Source organism: Giraffa tippelskirchi, chromosome 1 (assembly GCF_054371585.1).
Source record: "Giraffa tippelskirchi isolate mGirTip1 chromosome 1, T2T-mGirTip1v1.2.pri, whole genome shotgun sequence".
NCBI lineage: Eukaryota > Metazoa > Chordata > Mammalia > Artiodactyla > Giraffidae > Giraffa > Giraffa tippelskirchi.
The window spans coordinates 41,894,005-41,910,151 of NC_137275.1; the positions used below are offsets into that span (position 1 = coordinate 41,894,005).

The window sequence follows — 16,147 nt, forward strand, 5'->3', positions numbered from 1 at the left end:
GCCTTGACTAGACAGACCTTTGTTGGCAAAGTAATGTCTCTGCTTTTCAATATGCTGTCTAGGTTGGTCATAACTTTCCTTCCAAGGAGTAAACGTCTTTTCATTTCATTGCTTCAATCACTATCTGCAGTGATTTTGGAGCCCAGAAAAATAAAGTCAGCCACTGTTTCCACTGTTTCCCCATCTATTTCCCATGAAGTGATGGGACCAGATGCCATGATCTTAGTTTTCTGAATGTTGAGCTTTAAGCCAACTTTTTCACTCTCCTCTTTCACTTTCATCAAGAGGCTCTACTATTCATTAGAAGTAAGTTAAGACATCTGATGTTTGGATTATATATTTCATTGAAATATATACTCTACTGTAAGCCTTTTTTTATTTACTAAATCATTCAGCCAGTACTGAGTACATATTATATAACAAGCACCAAGTAAGGTGTTAGGAATACAGTAAAACAGATAAAGTCTCTGATGTCATAGACATTATAGTCTAGTAAAGATAAACCTTAAACAAGATATTAAAATAAAATTCATGAATATTTTGCTAGGAAAAGGAACTTGAAGGCAACATATTAGAAGGGAATCAGGGATCCAGAGTTCACTTCCTGTGTAAGGCTGTTTAACTTGCTTCCTGTTCCCTGTTTAATCTGGCTCTAAGGGATGAATAGAAATCAGCCAGGTGAGGAGACTGAAAGGGATAAAGGAGTTTTCAATAGCCTATGTTAAAAACAGGGTCACAAGAAAGTCCATTAAGCCTGGAGTTGAGAAAATGAGTGGTGGGGAGTGGGGAGGGCTGAGCTGGACCATGATGTAGCAAAGGCCAATCATGGAAGTCCCTGAGAACAGTTAATGGATTTTAAAACAGGAAGTGAAGTAAGCAGATTGAACATCTTTGAACAACGACTCTGACTTCAGTGTAAAATACAGATTTGAGAGGCCACTGATACACTAGTGCAGCTGAGAGAATAATGGCCAGAATAGGATGGTAGCAGGGGAACAGAAATAAGCAAAGTGATGCAAGAGAAACCACTGTGAGCTCAGCAGCCAGAGTCTTTGTGACTTCATTAGCTGGGTAATCTTGGGCAAATTATTATTACTATTAATTTATTAAGGTATAGTTAATTCACAATATTACATAGGTCTTATGTGTACAACATAATAGTTCACAGTTTTTAAAGATTTACTCCATTTATGATAACAAAATACCAGCTATATTTGCTGTGCTGTACAATATATTCTTGTAGCTTGTTTACTGTATACAAACTCATTAGTACCTCTTTAAAAAAATTTTGTATTTGGCCACATCACAGCATATAGAATCCTAGCTCCCAGACCAGGGATCGAACCCACACCCATTGTTTTGAAAGTGCAGTCTTAACCACTGGACAACCAGGGAAATCGAATTCCCTACCCCATCTTGCCCCTCCCCCCACCCCTCTCCCCACCAGTAACCACTAATTTGTTCTCTGTATCTGTGAATCTGAGTCTTTTTTGTTATATTCACTAGCTTGTTTCATTTTTTAGATTCCACATGTAAGTGATAACATACAGTATTTGTTTTCCTCTGACTTATCTCACTAAGCATAATGCCTTCCAAGTCCACCCATGTTGTTGCAAATGGCAAAATTTAATTCTTTTTTATGGCCAAGTGGTACTCCATTGAATATACACATTACAGCTTCCTTATTCATTCATTGATGGACACTTCAGTTGCTTTGTATCTTGGGACCTATAAATAACGCTGCTATGAACATATATCTTTCAAATTACCGTTTTTACTTTCTTCAGGCATACACCCAGGAGTAGAATTGCTGGATCATATATTATTATAGATCTATTTTTAGGTTTTTGAGAAATCTTCAAACTGTTTTCCACAGTAGCTACATGAATTTACAATACCAATAGTGTCCAAGCATTCCCTTTTCTCTATATCCTTGTCAACATTTGCTATTTGTGGTCTTTTTGACAATAGCCACTCTGACAGGTATTTAAGGTGACACCTCACTGTGGTTTTGAGTTTCATTTCTCTGATGATTAGCGATGTTGAGCATCTTTTCATGTGTCTGTTGGTATGGCAAATTATGTGCTCACTGTAACTCAGATACTGCATCTGTAAGCACTGCCAACTGAAAAGGCAACTGTGAAGATTTATTGACAAAGCCCTTGTAAAAAGCACTTACAACAGAGTTTTCCACATGGAAAGGGCATAACACATGTTAAATATTATTAGAGGTAGCATCAGTAGGACTTTGTGATTAAATGAGAGACAGGAGTTTTCAGGGGGAGAGGACTCAGTGATGGTGCCTGAGTTCAAAAGCTGGGTGGGCAGTGAAACAACAGGAAACCAGTGGAGGAGACTTACTGACTGAGGGTTGGTTGAGTTTTTATGCAAAAACTCTGTTGTAAACTCATAAATCCTGCCTCCTGTAATCCAGAAAGAGTCTGGTAATATCAATGTCACTTTTTCTGAGTTTTTGGTACTACTGTACTTTTTTATCCAACTTTTACATTCCTTAGTCATTTCAACAGATATGGAAAAGGATAAATCAGTAGCTTGTACTAAAAGTTGCCATATTGCACAGAAGTTTTCCATTTGGTAACTGTGACACTTATTTTTATTAAAAAAAGTGCTTTCTGGAAGGCAATTTTCCAGAAGATTCAAATTAAAAGTGCTCTGTTGGAGAAGGCAATGGCACCCCACTCCAGTACTCTTGCCTAAAAATCCCATGGACGGAGGAGCCTGGTAGGCCAGTCTATGGGGTTGCTAAGAGTCGGACACGACTGTGCAACTTCACTTTCACTTTTCCCTTTCATGCACTGGAGAAGGCAATGGCAACTCACTCCAGTGTTCTTGCCTGGAGAATCCCAGGGACAGCGGAGCCTGGTGGGCTGCCGTCTACAGGGTCACACAGAGTCGGACACGACTGAAGCGACTTAGCAGCAGCAGCAGTTGGGGCAAAACTTTAACTGAAAATCTATGACATAAAGACCACCTTTATAATACTTAAAAGTTCTTATTCTTAACCTTAGGTACTAATTGTGTAAACATTAATTCAATAATACTTATTGGAAGTAAACTATGGACTCCAAAATAGTAAGAATAATAGTTAACATTGAGTTCTTTTAATGTACTGAGCACTGTTAAGTGCTTTATGTATGTTAACATTTTGGAGAGATTATGAAATAAAATACTGCTGCTAGATATGACACCAAAAGCACAAACAAAAGAAAAAAATAAATTGGACTTCATCAAAATTTTAAAATATCTGTGCTTCAAATAACAATACTAAAAAAATGAGAAGACAACCCACAAAATGAGGGAGGGAAAGTATTTGCAAATCATATATCTGACAAGGGGATTGTATTGAGACTATATAAAGTATTCTTTGTCTTTTTTTTTTTTTTGAGAATATATAAAGTATTCTTACAACTTAGTAAGATAATCCAATTTTTTAAAAAATGAGCAATGGATCTGAATAGATATTTCTCTAAAGAAAATATATAAGTGTCCAAATAAGCATATGAAAATAAGCACTTTAATCATCGGGGAAATGCAAATCAAAATTAAAAAGGATACTGCTTCACACTCACTAGCATGATGATAACAAAAAAGATAGATAGTAACAAATATTGGTAAGGATGCAGAGAAATTAGAACTCTAACCCCTGCTAGTGGGACTAAAAATGGCACAGACACTTTGGAAAAACAGCTTGGCAGTTGCTCAAATGATTAAAGTTATCATATGACTCTAGGTATACATCTAAGACAAAAGAAAACATACCCACACAAAAAGTTGTATACAAATGTTCACAGCACCATTTTCATAACAGCCGAAGAGCAGAAACCACCCCAATGATAAAGAAAATGTTGTCTTTCCATACAATGGAATATTACCCCATAATATAAAGTAATAAAGTACTGATACATATGACCTAACAGATGGACCTTGAAAACATTATGCTAAGTTAGAGAAGCCAGACAAAAAAAAAACATACTGAATGGTTCAATTTATGTGAAATGTTCAGAGCAGGTAAATCTAGAGATAGAATGTAGATTAGTTGTTGTCTAGGCCTGAGGAGGCTGGGAGGTATTAACAATGACTGCTAACCAGTACAAGAGTTTCTTTTTGAGGTAATGAACATGCTCTAAAAGTGATTGTGAGGATGGCTGAACAAGTCTGTGGATATACTAAAAACGAATGAATTATACACTTTAAATGGGTAAATTATATGGTATGTGAATATCTCAATGAAGCTTTCTGTAAGGAAAAAAAAGATAATCTCCCTCCATATGAGGGACTTCCTATTGAGATCAGAGTTGGTTCTTTTCTATAAAGAACCAGATAATAAATGTTTTAGGCTTTGTGGACCATACAGCTTTTACTGCAATTACTCAACTCTGCCACTGCCGCACATAAATGAATGAGTATTCCCACTAGTAGGTATTATCAACAATGAAATCTGAATTTCACAATTTTCATGTGTCATGAAATGTTCTTCTTTTGATTTTTTTCAATGATTTTAAAATGTAAAAACCATTCTTAGCACGTTGGCCATATAAATACAGTGTCCTGGATTTGGCTCATGGGCCATGGTTTGCCAACTCCTGATCTAGATTCAAAATAGTCATATCACAGGAAAACATAAAAAAAGACCTCCCTTTTTCTCAATAAATTACCTTTTAAAAATAAGTCAGTCTAATTACTTACTTTTAATTTGTCTTTTAAAGCTTCCTTTTCTGCCATAATCCTTCTTAAGTCAGATAATGCAAGTTCTTTTTCCTTTTCTATAAGACTAACAGTATTATTGGAGACTGTAGTTTGGGTAGAGTCTTGTCTTAGTGCAGATAATTCTTCCTGAGCCTTAAAGTAGTAAAAGATATAAATTAAAAAACAATGGATATGCTCCCAGTTAAAAAAAGGAAAACTAAACATATGCTACTTTTGCTCTCTTCCCAAATGCCACCAAAATGAGAGTAAAAGGATTCAAATAATAATAGGAATAATTAAAAAGACAAGAAGATGGAGAGAAGTGCCAACCACAAAATTTTGAAAGCCAAATAGCAGATGGACAACTACTAATTAAGTAAGCAGACCCAAGAAGGCTGAAATCTAAGCCAACTGCAGGAAAAGCCTGGAAAGTAGATCAATTTGTATTGCAGAATCCCAAAAAAACTCCAGAAGTAAAAAAAAGCTTCTTCAACTTGGCCTTTTAACTCATGTATCTTTCTCTTCCTCTCAAAATAGCAATAGGATTTCATGGAAGATTGGTATGAGAACAAAGTTTGGTGATAAACACCATGGTCTGCTCAGACTCACCTTGCCCTCTGACAACTGAGGCTCGTAACTGGTCCAACTTATAGTGAATTTCCCCTCCCTATCCCTCTAAGCTAAGCCCTTAATATCCAATGTATCTAATTAGTTAGTGCTACCCACTGTTAGACACACATAACCCAACATGATTGAATCCCAAGGAAACATTTGACTGAGAGTCAGGCTGAGATCCATTCGGTAGTTTGAGAAATAGAGAATTATCCCAAAGTGACCTGACCCACAGATAGGCTAGAAAAGAGGAAAAATAAATATGAAAACACAATAGAAATCTCTGCTTTGGGAACAGAATGATAGTAGAAACTACTAACTATGAAGGAATATCCCTAAGATCCATATACTACAGTAATATAAAGGATATATACTGGTTCCATTATAGGTAACTGGTGTTACATAATCAATATCTTACTTCATTATATAAGACACTTAGTTTATCTCTTTCTGCTGTCAACAATTTAACATTGGACTGTATATCCACCATGTGCTTTTCAAATCTTTCTAGCATACGCTGAAGTTCGTCTCTTTCTCTTGTGATGAGATGGATATCCAAGTCATAATCACCCTGAAACATAATTCAAGACAGAAGTTATCATTTGTTGTAATTATCACCACATGGTTGTTTGCCACAGGGATGATGATGAGACTGACTGAAAGATGCTAACAGACAAAAAGAACACAACTTCCTTTAATGTAATTAAGGAACACAATTATTCATCTATAAGGAGACCAGGAGAGAGAATGCTAGGGCAAATTTCCAGGCCTTCAAGTTCCCAGCAAGAGACTCAGCTGCCACTGATCCTACTTGATTAGATCCCATCAGATGCTTCAACTGTCATTCTCCCCCAGCTGTTTATACTGGTGTTGTAACTAAAGTATAATCCCCAGACCGGAAGCATGCAATATCTGGGAACGTGCTAGGCATGCAAGTTTTGAGGTACATCCCGGACCTACTCAATCAGAAACTTTGGGGGCAGGGCCCAGTAACTGGTTTATCAAGCCCTCGAGGTGATTCTGATTCATTTGGAGTTGGGAATCACCAGTTTATAACCCTCTCCACAGGAGGAATCAAGAGGGTATGTGTATACCTGCTCACTTGCTCACCCAGCACAAGTAACTCTACCAGCCTAGCACATTCCTCAGTGTTTTCTGAGACTAAATCCAAGATCAATTTCACAGGCATACCAGCCCCCAACTGTCCTAGCATCAAACCTATGTGAGGTCTATTTTTTCTGCAATCAGATAAATATAAATATTTCTACCAGATGGTGTACATTAGGATATTCACTGAATAAGCAAGTACTTCCAACATTCCTAAAACAAGATTATGCCTATTATTCCAGTACAACTAAAAAAAAAAAAAAACCATTAACTTCATAGCTATTGTAGAAAATAAATATGGTAAATGTACACTTGGGGTCTATGGTATATTAATGTTCAAGTACTATATGCAGAAACTCCAGACAGTGACAATCTGGTATTTTGCTACATTGGAAAGCATCCTGATCTATGTTATTCAATATCTACTGTGCACATAACCATGTCCAATGTACACTTGGTAAATGGTAAATATCCATGAAGTATCCTTCACCTGCCACTTGGAAATAAGTTATCCTTTTGGTTAAGCAAGAAAAATCAAGGGAAAATGAATGAGATTAGCAATCTGGACACCTTGAAGGACAAAATGTATCTGTATTACAGGATAAAAGCAATTAGGGTGAGGACTTAATTAACATTTAGATGATGATAAAAGAAACCCTATAACTTAACCATATTTAAATAAAAATATTTTTACAGAAAGGAGGTGGTATGGCTAGATTTTAGAAAAGGAGACCTCAATGAATAAGGATTTGACAGTCTGTTTTCATTATTGTCTAGGTCTCAGCTTAAACGCCACTCTCTATAAGGAGTCCTTCCAGATTCTCCAATCTAATTTAGATCTCCCTCTATATACTCCCATAGCATTCTGAATATTTCCCATATTCTTTCCTCATTAACACCTACTATAAATGAGATTATAAAGTTATTTACACAACTGGGTGTTTAATTAGTGTCTTTATCACTAAAACCAGAGATCAAATTGCCAACATCCACTGGGTCATAGGAAAAGCATGAGAATTCAAAATAAAAAAAATCTGCTTCACTGACTATGCTAAAGCCTTCGACTGTATGGATCATATGGATCACAACAAACTGCGGAAAATTCTTAGAGATGGAAGTACCAGAGCACCTTACCTGTCTCCTGAGAAACCTGTATGCAGGTCAAGAAGCAATAGTTAGAACCGGACATGGAACAATGGATTGGTTCAAAATTGGGAAAGGAGTACATCACGGTTGTATATTGTCACCCTGCTTATTTAACTTATATGCAGAGTACATCATGCAAAATGTCAGGATGGATGACTCATAAGCTGGAATCAAGACTGCCAGGAGAAATATCAACAATGTCAGATATGCAGATGATACCATCCTAATGGCAGAAAGTGAAGAGGAACTAAAAAGCCTCTTAATGAGGGTGAAAGAGGAAAGTGAAAAGCTGGCTTAAAACTCAACATTCAACAAACTAAGATCATGGCATCTGGTCCCATCACTTCATGGCAAATAGATGCAGAGAAAGTGGAAAGAATGACAGATTTTATTTTCTTGGGCTCCAAAATCACTGCGGATGGTGACTGCAGCCATGAAATTAAAAGATGCTTGCTCCTTGGAAGAAAAGCTATGACCAACCTAGACAGAGTATTAAAAAGAGAAATATCACTTTGCGGCCAAAGGTCTGTATAGTCAAAGCTACAGTTTTCCAGTAGTCATGTACATATGTGAGAGTTGGACCATAAAGAGGGCTGAGCGCCCAGGAATTGATGTTTTCAAATTGTGATGCTGGAGGAGACTCTTGAGAATCCGTTGGACAGCAAGGAGATCCAACGACTCAATTCTAAAGGAAATCAACCCTGAATATTCACTGGAAGGACTGATGCTGAAGCTGAAGCTCCAATACTGTGGCCACCTGATGTGAAGAGCAAACTCATTGGAAAAGACCTTGATGCCAGGAAAGACAGAAGGCAGGAGGAGAAGGGGAAGACAGAAGACGAGATGGTTGGATGGCATCACCGACTCAATGGACATGAGTTTGAGAAAGCTCAAGAAGATGGTGAAGGACAGGGAAGCCTGATGTGCTGCAGTCCATGGGTCGCAAAGAATCAGATATGACTTATGGACTGAAAAACAACCACCACCACTAAAATGCAAATACCCTCAGAGACATAGTAGGTCCTTCTCACCACATCTTCAGTGCTTAGCATGTAATTCAGTAAAATGAATGAATTCCCCACTTCTCTAAATATGTCTTGTATGTATGTGTGTTAATAATTCCCTTTTATCACTCCATTTTTCCTAAATACACACACACGCACACACACACAAACTCATGCACACATACCCACAATGCTAGACTGAGGATAGGAAATAGGTCTTTATCTTGTATCCTAGATGCCACATTCATAGCATGCTCTCAGTATACATCTACTGAATTAAACCTAACTTTCTACCTACACCTGATGTGCTTTGAACCAGCAAATTAATAAAGAAATAAAACATTTACTAGGAACTAAGTGTTATGTTGGACCCTTATACAATTATGTCATGTAATCTTCATAAGAGATTGTAGATACATTCCTCACTGTGCAAATGAGGAAGCCGGGGCTCCATGAGTTAGGTAACTTGTCTAAGGTCATAAAGCCAGTATGTGGAGTTGAAGCTTCTATAAGGTTTCCAACTCCAAAGCATTTCCCATTACACTATATCCAAAACTCACATCTGGAAGTCTGGTAAGTACAAGGTCAAAGAGACCAGTGCTGTCCCTACACAGACAACAGAGAACCAATGGGTATCTTGTTGACAAAAATCACTGATATGAAAAATGTCGATATTTTTTCTGAGTTGCAGCAATCCCAGGAAACTCTGCCCAACAATTTGCTATAAAAAGCAGGGGTTGAAAACTCAGCTTGTACCAAATCCAGCTTGAGAGAGGTCTATGTTTTCTGCCAACAACTGTTTCTAAACATGTTTAAAACACCCAGTTTTAGGCTGGAATTTACTCGTGAGTTCATAGCACTCACAACTGTCTTACACTCTACCCATTTCACTCATGTGTATCACCCATTATTCCCTACCACGCCTGAAATTTACTTCTGGGACTCTAAAATGCTACCAAGGTCCCAACTTTCTAAACTTTACAAAATGAATTATGTCAGGTATCATTAGAACATTTCAAGAAACTAAATAAGATGAATGGGGGAAGGCCTCTCCTAATTTTACCAGTACCTTACCTGTATCTCAACTTATCTTTCAACCATGAATTCACACCAAGCAAACAAATCCAATATTTAAAGTGTTGAGACACTTATCCACTCAGTTCTACTTAATAAGTTGATTAAACTAATCAACATTTTTGAAGAAGACTGTCCCACAGAATGAAGGTGATCAATTCAGTGATTTATTTTTCTTGATTCCTAAGTATATATGGAGCTTAAAAAACAACTCAATACACATAAATTAATTTACACTGTATGTTCCCGCCAATTCATTGTAATCTTAACAGATAACAAAGCCCAGTGTTTAAACTAACACTCTAAATCAAATTCAATCATGAGCCAATGAGGTTAAAAAGCAGTCTAATTAGAAAATGTCTCAAAACCATTTGGCAGTAGGCAGAAGATCTTTAGGAAAAAGATGACAGAGTTGGTAAATGCAGCCAAGTCTAAAATCAAATGTCCTGAGTTTTAATGACTGTACTTCCAACTTCCCTAATTTTATCCAGTATGTAGATAATGTTAAGGTCATAGAAGCCTCCCGGAATCCTCTAACTCCAACTTTTAAAAAAACAAAAATCTAAAGAACCCAGATGATAGTCATAAAATGTTGAAAATAATTAAGACCTAAAATGAGGACAACATGTTTATACTCTCTTATGCATCACGGTTAACCTTATACAATATACATCTTTAGACCATCGAGTTGCAAACGTGGTTGTAGTGGACAAAGGGGATCATCTGTCCAGTGCTCACTGCCATTTTTTTACTCTTTTCTGTTGCACAGTTATCATGGAAGATGCGTGGTCTGTACAATGTGGCCTGCCTTTCTGACTGGTAAAAAGCTGGGAATGGCATGAAGCCACGTAGCCTGCCATGTAGACAAAGCCACTCTACTTAAAGAGAGAAAATGCAGCCGATACCAAAAGTAAAGATTAGAAAGAGAGGAAATGTCCACTAGCATGAGTTCCTGGATCCCGTTTCTGGAAGCTCAGATGCCCCTGCACTCCTTCCATATATATAATGAGCTATTCAATCTCCCTTAATTTCCAGTAATCAGTATGTTATACTTTGTTCTTAAGTAGTTTTCCTAATTAATGCAGTGTTCCTAAAGTATAGATCACAGAAGACTACAAAAATGAAAATTAAGAAAGACTTCTTAAAAATAAGTGTGAATAACATTACATTATTACAATAATAAATCAAAAGTTTGCTCATAAAGATCTTTCTTGCCTTATCAAACACTCTCACAAAGAGATATTACCTTTTCTAGTGTTTTAAATCCTGGAATTTTTTCACATGTAGAATGACTCCTAGAGCAAGATCTTCGCTGTATTATATGCTGGAGTTTTTCTAGTTCTTTCTTATAAAAATCTCGTTCATCTTCTATACCTTTCAGAAATGTATCTAAACGAGAAGGTGACTTGTCTCGTCGTTTTATTCCGTGTTCTAGTCTCATCCTCTCAACTTCCAAAGTAAGTTCTCTTTCTGCAAATTAAAGTAATAAAATCTTAAAACAATGTTGCATATAAAATGTATAATCAGCCAAATAAATTATATCAATAATTTTTACAATGAAAGGTACTAAAAATCATTAGCTGTTTTGCATATCACCTACAACTGCCAAATATCAAAGAGGTAAATGCTGAAAGGAAAAGAGAAAAAAAAAACCCCAAAAATTATATCAGAAGTTTAAATAAAATCCAATAAGTCAAGTCCTGCTTTTGTCATATACAAATCTGGGTACTATTTAGTACTACACAGTGAACAATAAATTATCACATGGTACTTACTCTCTGGTGACCTGAAAATGCACTAAAAGAAAATTTACCTGTTAAAACTGGTTATAATATGCGTGACTTTAACATTAACCTTAAATTTAACATAGTATACACAAAACAACTAGTTTTTCCTCAAATAAGCACAATTATTAACTTTTACCATAGCAATTACCTTTTCAGGAGTCAAAAGTAGCCTGTGCATGTGCATTCACGCTAAGTCGCTTCAGTCGTGTCTGACTCTTGGCGACCCCATGGACTGTAGCCCACCAGGCTCCTCTGTCCACGGGATTCTCCAGGCAAGAATACTGGAGTGGGTAGCCATGCCCTTCTCCAGGGGATCTTATCAACCCAGGGATGAAACCCCCATCTTTCATGTCTCCTGCACTGGCAGGCAGGTACTTCACCACTAGGACCACCTGGGAAGCCAAAAGTTGCCTAACATTGGCAATTTTGTATAGCTCAATCTAATTTAACTGATGTTCTTTACAATTCAAAAGCATGAAGTGATTTTCAAGACATATTCCAATTCACTTACCATCTTCTTTCATTCATTTGACAGATAACTATTGAGCATTTACTGTATGTCCAGCATGAGGCTAAGAATGCAAGTATGAAAAACATGTCCAAGGTCAAATAATTATTATAATTGTAGTAGGACAAGAGCCACAAAAGAACAGCATACAATACAACCCAGAGGATAAACAGCAGAATTCATTCTAAGGAGTGACCAGAGAGGTTAAGAAAGCAAGAGAGCTGAAGGAATGGGCAAATGCCTTAAACGGTAAGTCAAATAAACTGATGAATGAAAGCTGTTCACTGTATTTAGCATAATGGAGGTGACTGGTGATCTTAACAAGAGCAGTTTTATTGGTGAAGTAGAGGACAGAAGCAAACTGGAGTGGACTGAGGTGCTAAATGGAGAAGGAAATGGCAACCCACTCCAGTATTCTTGCCTGGAGAATTCTGTGGACAGAGGAGCATGGAGGGCTGCCATCTAAGGGGTTGCACAGAGTTGGACACGACTGAAGCGACTTAGCAGCAGCAGCAGCAGAGGTGCTAAAAGATAGAAGGTGATCAAGCAGAAAAGCAGGTATGAATGACTTTTCAAGATGTAAAAGCTACAATGAGGAGGAAACAGTAGCTGGATAGGAATGGGTCACAGTTTTTGCTTGAGAATGGGAAACGGGAAAAGCACATTTGAATACCAATGGGGAAAAAACAGTACAAAGGCCAACATTATCAAAAAGAGATAATACATAGCATTTTAAAATGAGGGACAATGGGACCTAGAGAACAGATGGAGGCAGTGGCCTATCATAAAAGCCAGATGGCTCCACTCCAACAGGAAAGATAAGGGTGGACAGGTTCAAGATCTGGGGACAGGAAACATGGAATGCCTCCCTGACAGCTTCTGTTCTTTTAGGAAAACTGGAGGTAAGATCATCTACTCAGAATGGGTTTACTGAGAATGAAAAACACTTGAATATGTTCCCTGCAGAGTGGGAGATCAAGCGGTATGGAATATAGAGTAAAGCTCCATACCTCACTGAAGGGGGCACTGTGGTTCAGGGTCATGTAACTTCCAGTGCTATTGCTACTGTCTGGGGCACATGCTTGCTCCTTGGAAGAAAAGTTATGACCAACCTAGACAGCATATTAAAAAGCAGAGACATTACTTTGCCAACAAAAGTCCGTCTAGTCAAAGCTATGGTTTTGCCAGTAGTTATGTATGGGTGTGAGAGTTGGACTAAAAAGAAAGCTGAGTCCCGAAGAATTGATGCTTTTGAGCTGTGGTGTTGGAGACTCTTGAGAGTCCCTTGGAATGCAAGGAGATCCAACCAGTCCATCCTAAAGGAAATCAGTCCTGATATTCATTGGAAGGACTGATGCTGAAGCTGAAACTCCAATACTTTGGCCACCTGATGCGAAGCGCTGACTCACCGGAAAAGACCCTGATGCTAGGAAAGATTGAAGGCAGGAGAAGGGGACAACAGACGATGAGATGGTTGGATGGCATCACCGACTCAATGGACAGTTTGAGTAAACTCCGGGAGTTGGCGATGGACAGGGAGGCCTGGCGTGCTGCAGTCCATGGGGTCGCAAAGAGTCGGACATGACTGAGTGACTGAACTGAACTGAACTGGGGCACATGCAAGTGTGCACACATGTAAATGTTTTAGTTGATCCACGGCTGGATTTTGGGTAGGAGGATGTATTCAAAACACAAAGAAACAAGGAAGTTTCAGGTATCTGAACGATTATGCTGAAATGGCAGGATAGAGATAGCATGAAAGGAAGTAAAACTGCAAATTTTCATATGTAGGCCTAAGCACTTTAATAATACATGAACTCATTTAATCCTCATAACAACCTTTTGGGTTAGGTGCCTTCTTAACCACACAGATAGGGAAACTGAAGCAACGTTAAGTAACATGCTCAAGTCATACATCTGGTTAAGCAGAGAAGGGGTCAGATAGATTATCCACATGGATGCTGAACAGCCTAGGATACAGCATCTTCTTAAAATAGCACACTGGCTTTCCTTCACTTCCTCAGACACATGAAGTTTGATGGCACCAGGATTCTGCACTTGCCATTCCCTCTGCCTGGAAAATTGCCCCAGATTGTCATATGTCTTGGTGTCCATCACTATGCCTTTTGATCAGCTGATCGCTAGTACACCCTCCCATTTTATTTAATACCCTTACCATCTGAAATTAATTTCTTCACTTATGTGCTACCAGTTTATCTCCCTAACTAGATTAAAGCCTCCACAAGAGCAGTGGGCCTGTGTATCTTGTTTACCTTTATACATCCCAGCACTACAGGCTCATAAACATTTGTCAAATGAATCAATGAATGAATTCTTACATGTTCCTTAAACCAATTCATTTAGGATAAGGTACCTGGCAGAAAGTTAGCCTATTTCAAGTGTGTGTGTGTGTGTGTGTGTGTGTGTGTGTGTGTGTGTGTGTGTGTGTGTGTGTGTGTGTGTGTGTGTGTGTGTGTGTGTGTGTGTAGCCTATTTCAAGTGTGTGTGTGTGTGTGTGTGTGTGTGTGTGTGTGTGTGTGTGTGTGTACCTGAAGGTGATAAAACTGCATTTACTTAAAAAGATTCTGTACTTTAATTTCCCACTATTTCATAATGGTCCTCCTCATAGTCTTAATTCTACTATCATGTGTCTCAAAGAAAGATAAATTTACACTGGAAAATATTCAACCAGGGTTCCCTGTACCAACTAGTCAGAATATAAAAGGCTCCTGTAAGGTCCTTGAGGGAGAGAGATTTTCTACTGTATCTCAGTGCCTAGTCTGGTTTCTGATACACAGCAAACACTCAACAAATGTTTATTGAATGAATGAATGAAAAAGAAACATCATCTACTACTAAAAATAAAACATTAAGAGGAAATCACACTTTTTAAGTTTTCAAAATTTTATATTTTACCTGTAACGGCAAAACTTTCAATTTTTTTGTTAAGTCTTTGCTTTTCTTGTTCAAGCTGATGAACAACAGTTTCCAGGTCTGATTTTATAAGGAGTTCATCACTCAGCCTCTCCTTTTCTTTATGACATAAGCTTAATTCCTGAAAATTTTAATACTAAAATTAAGATTTCTAGCAACTTTACAAAACATGAAAGCACATTTATTTAAGAGTAATTCACAAACACACACTTTTAGTCAGTCAAATATATACCATTTCAATTAAAGTTAATTCTCAATTGAGGCTAAAAGCATCATAAAACCCAAACTCAACAGTGCTCCCTTCTAAAGTAGTAGAATTATTGGATTTTATTTTCTTTTAATTTGTTTAGCATATTGTCTTTCAAAAAAGTGAATATGACTTATTTAATAAAAAATTTTAAAGCGTTTTTATGTTCAAAGAAGAGCAGAAGTAAAGACAGTGCTCTAAGACTACCACAGATATACATAAGAACAGGGTTATTTTCAGTCTCACCAGCACAATGGGGATAAGACCAGCACCTGGACACCGAGGATTCATCTATGAATGATTCAACTACATGGATGATTCTATGAATGTGAAACACCGTACAGTGTCTAGCACATGGCAAGTACTTAACAAATGTTAGCTAATAATATTGTTAGCATTTATCTTAAAAATACATAAAACGTAATACCAATGGAAAAAATAAGAAAGGTCAGAAAGTAACTACATCTTGCTGTCAGGCAACAATATTGAAACTTGGTCACAGTTCTGAGACAATATTATAAATCACATACAACTGTAAACAGTGTGCATTACAAACAGCAGTGAACAAACAGCAAAAATCCCTGTCCTCACGGAGCTTACACTATAGTGAAAACATCATCAAAACATCTACTTTACATTTCCTGACTTCATGGGAGAATTTTAAGTATCTACGAAACTCAAGAGTGGACAACATCTAGCAGGTTTAGCTAATTATTCAGTGTTCAGCTGAACTGACTACCTGATAAAGCAGTTGGATAAAACAGAAAGTCATTGTGATACGCTGTTCAAACTGAACATACAAAAACCAGTTAAGTATTTGAACATCTACTATGAGCCAGTGTATCACAAAAGGCTTCGTTTTTTAATTTGCCTCATGACTGCAACCAGAATATTACCACTAGACTGTAAGAAGAGTATAAGTAATGAGAAAACTTGGAAGTTAGTACTAGTGTTTGTTTCCAATATTAATGGAGACTCATCCAATTTAACCGGCTATTAAAAATTTCTCAATAATCTATCA

General features: G+C 37.4%; 1 protein-coding gene across 2 annotated transcripts in view; it reads right to left on the reverse strand.

The window, feature by feature from the left end:
• The window catches only part of CEP135 (centrosomal protein 135), a 71,475-nt gene that overhangs the window by 33,983 nt on the left and 21,345 nt on the right, over positions 1–16,147 (reverse strand). For both annotated transcript variants that reach the window (XM_081589030.1, XM_081589041.1), the window contains exons 10-13: positions 14,862–15,000; positions 10,897–11,120; positions 5,738–5,890; positions 4,708–4,860 (exon numbers count right to left, since the gene is read on the reverse strand). In XM_081589030.1, the coding sequence (XP_081445156.1) occupies positions 4,708–4,860; positions 5,738–5,890; positions 10,897–11,120; positions 14,862–15,000 (669 nt within the window). The remainder of the gene's footprint in view (positions 1–4,707; positions 4,861–5,737; positions 5,891–10,896; positions 11,121–14,861; positions 15,001–16,147) is intronic.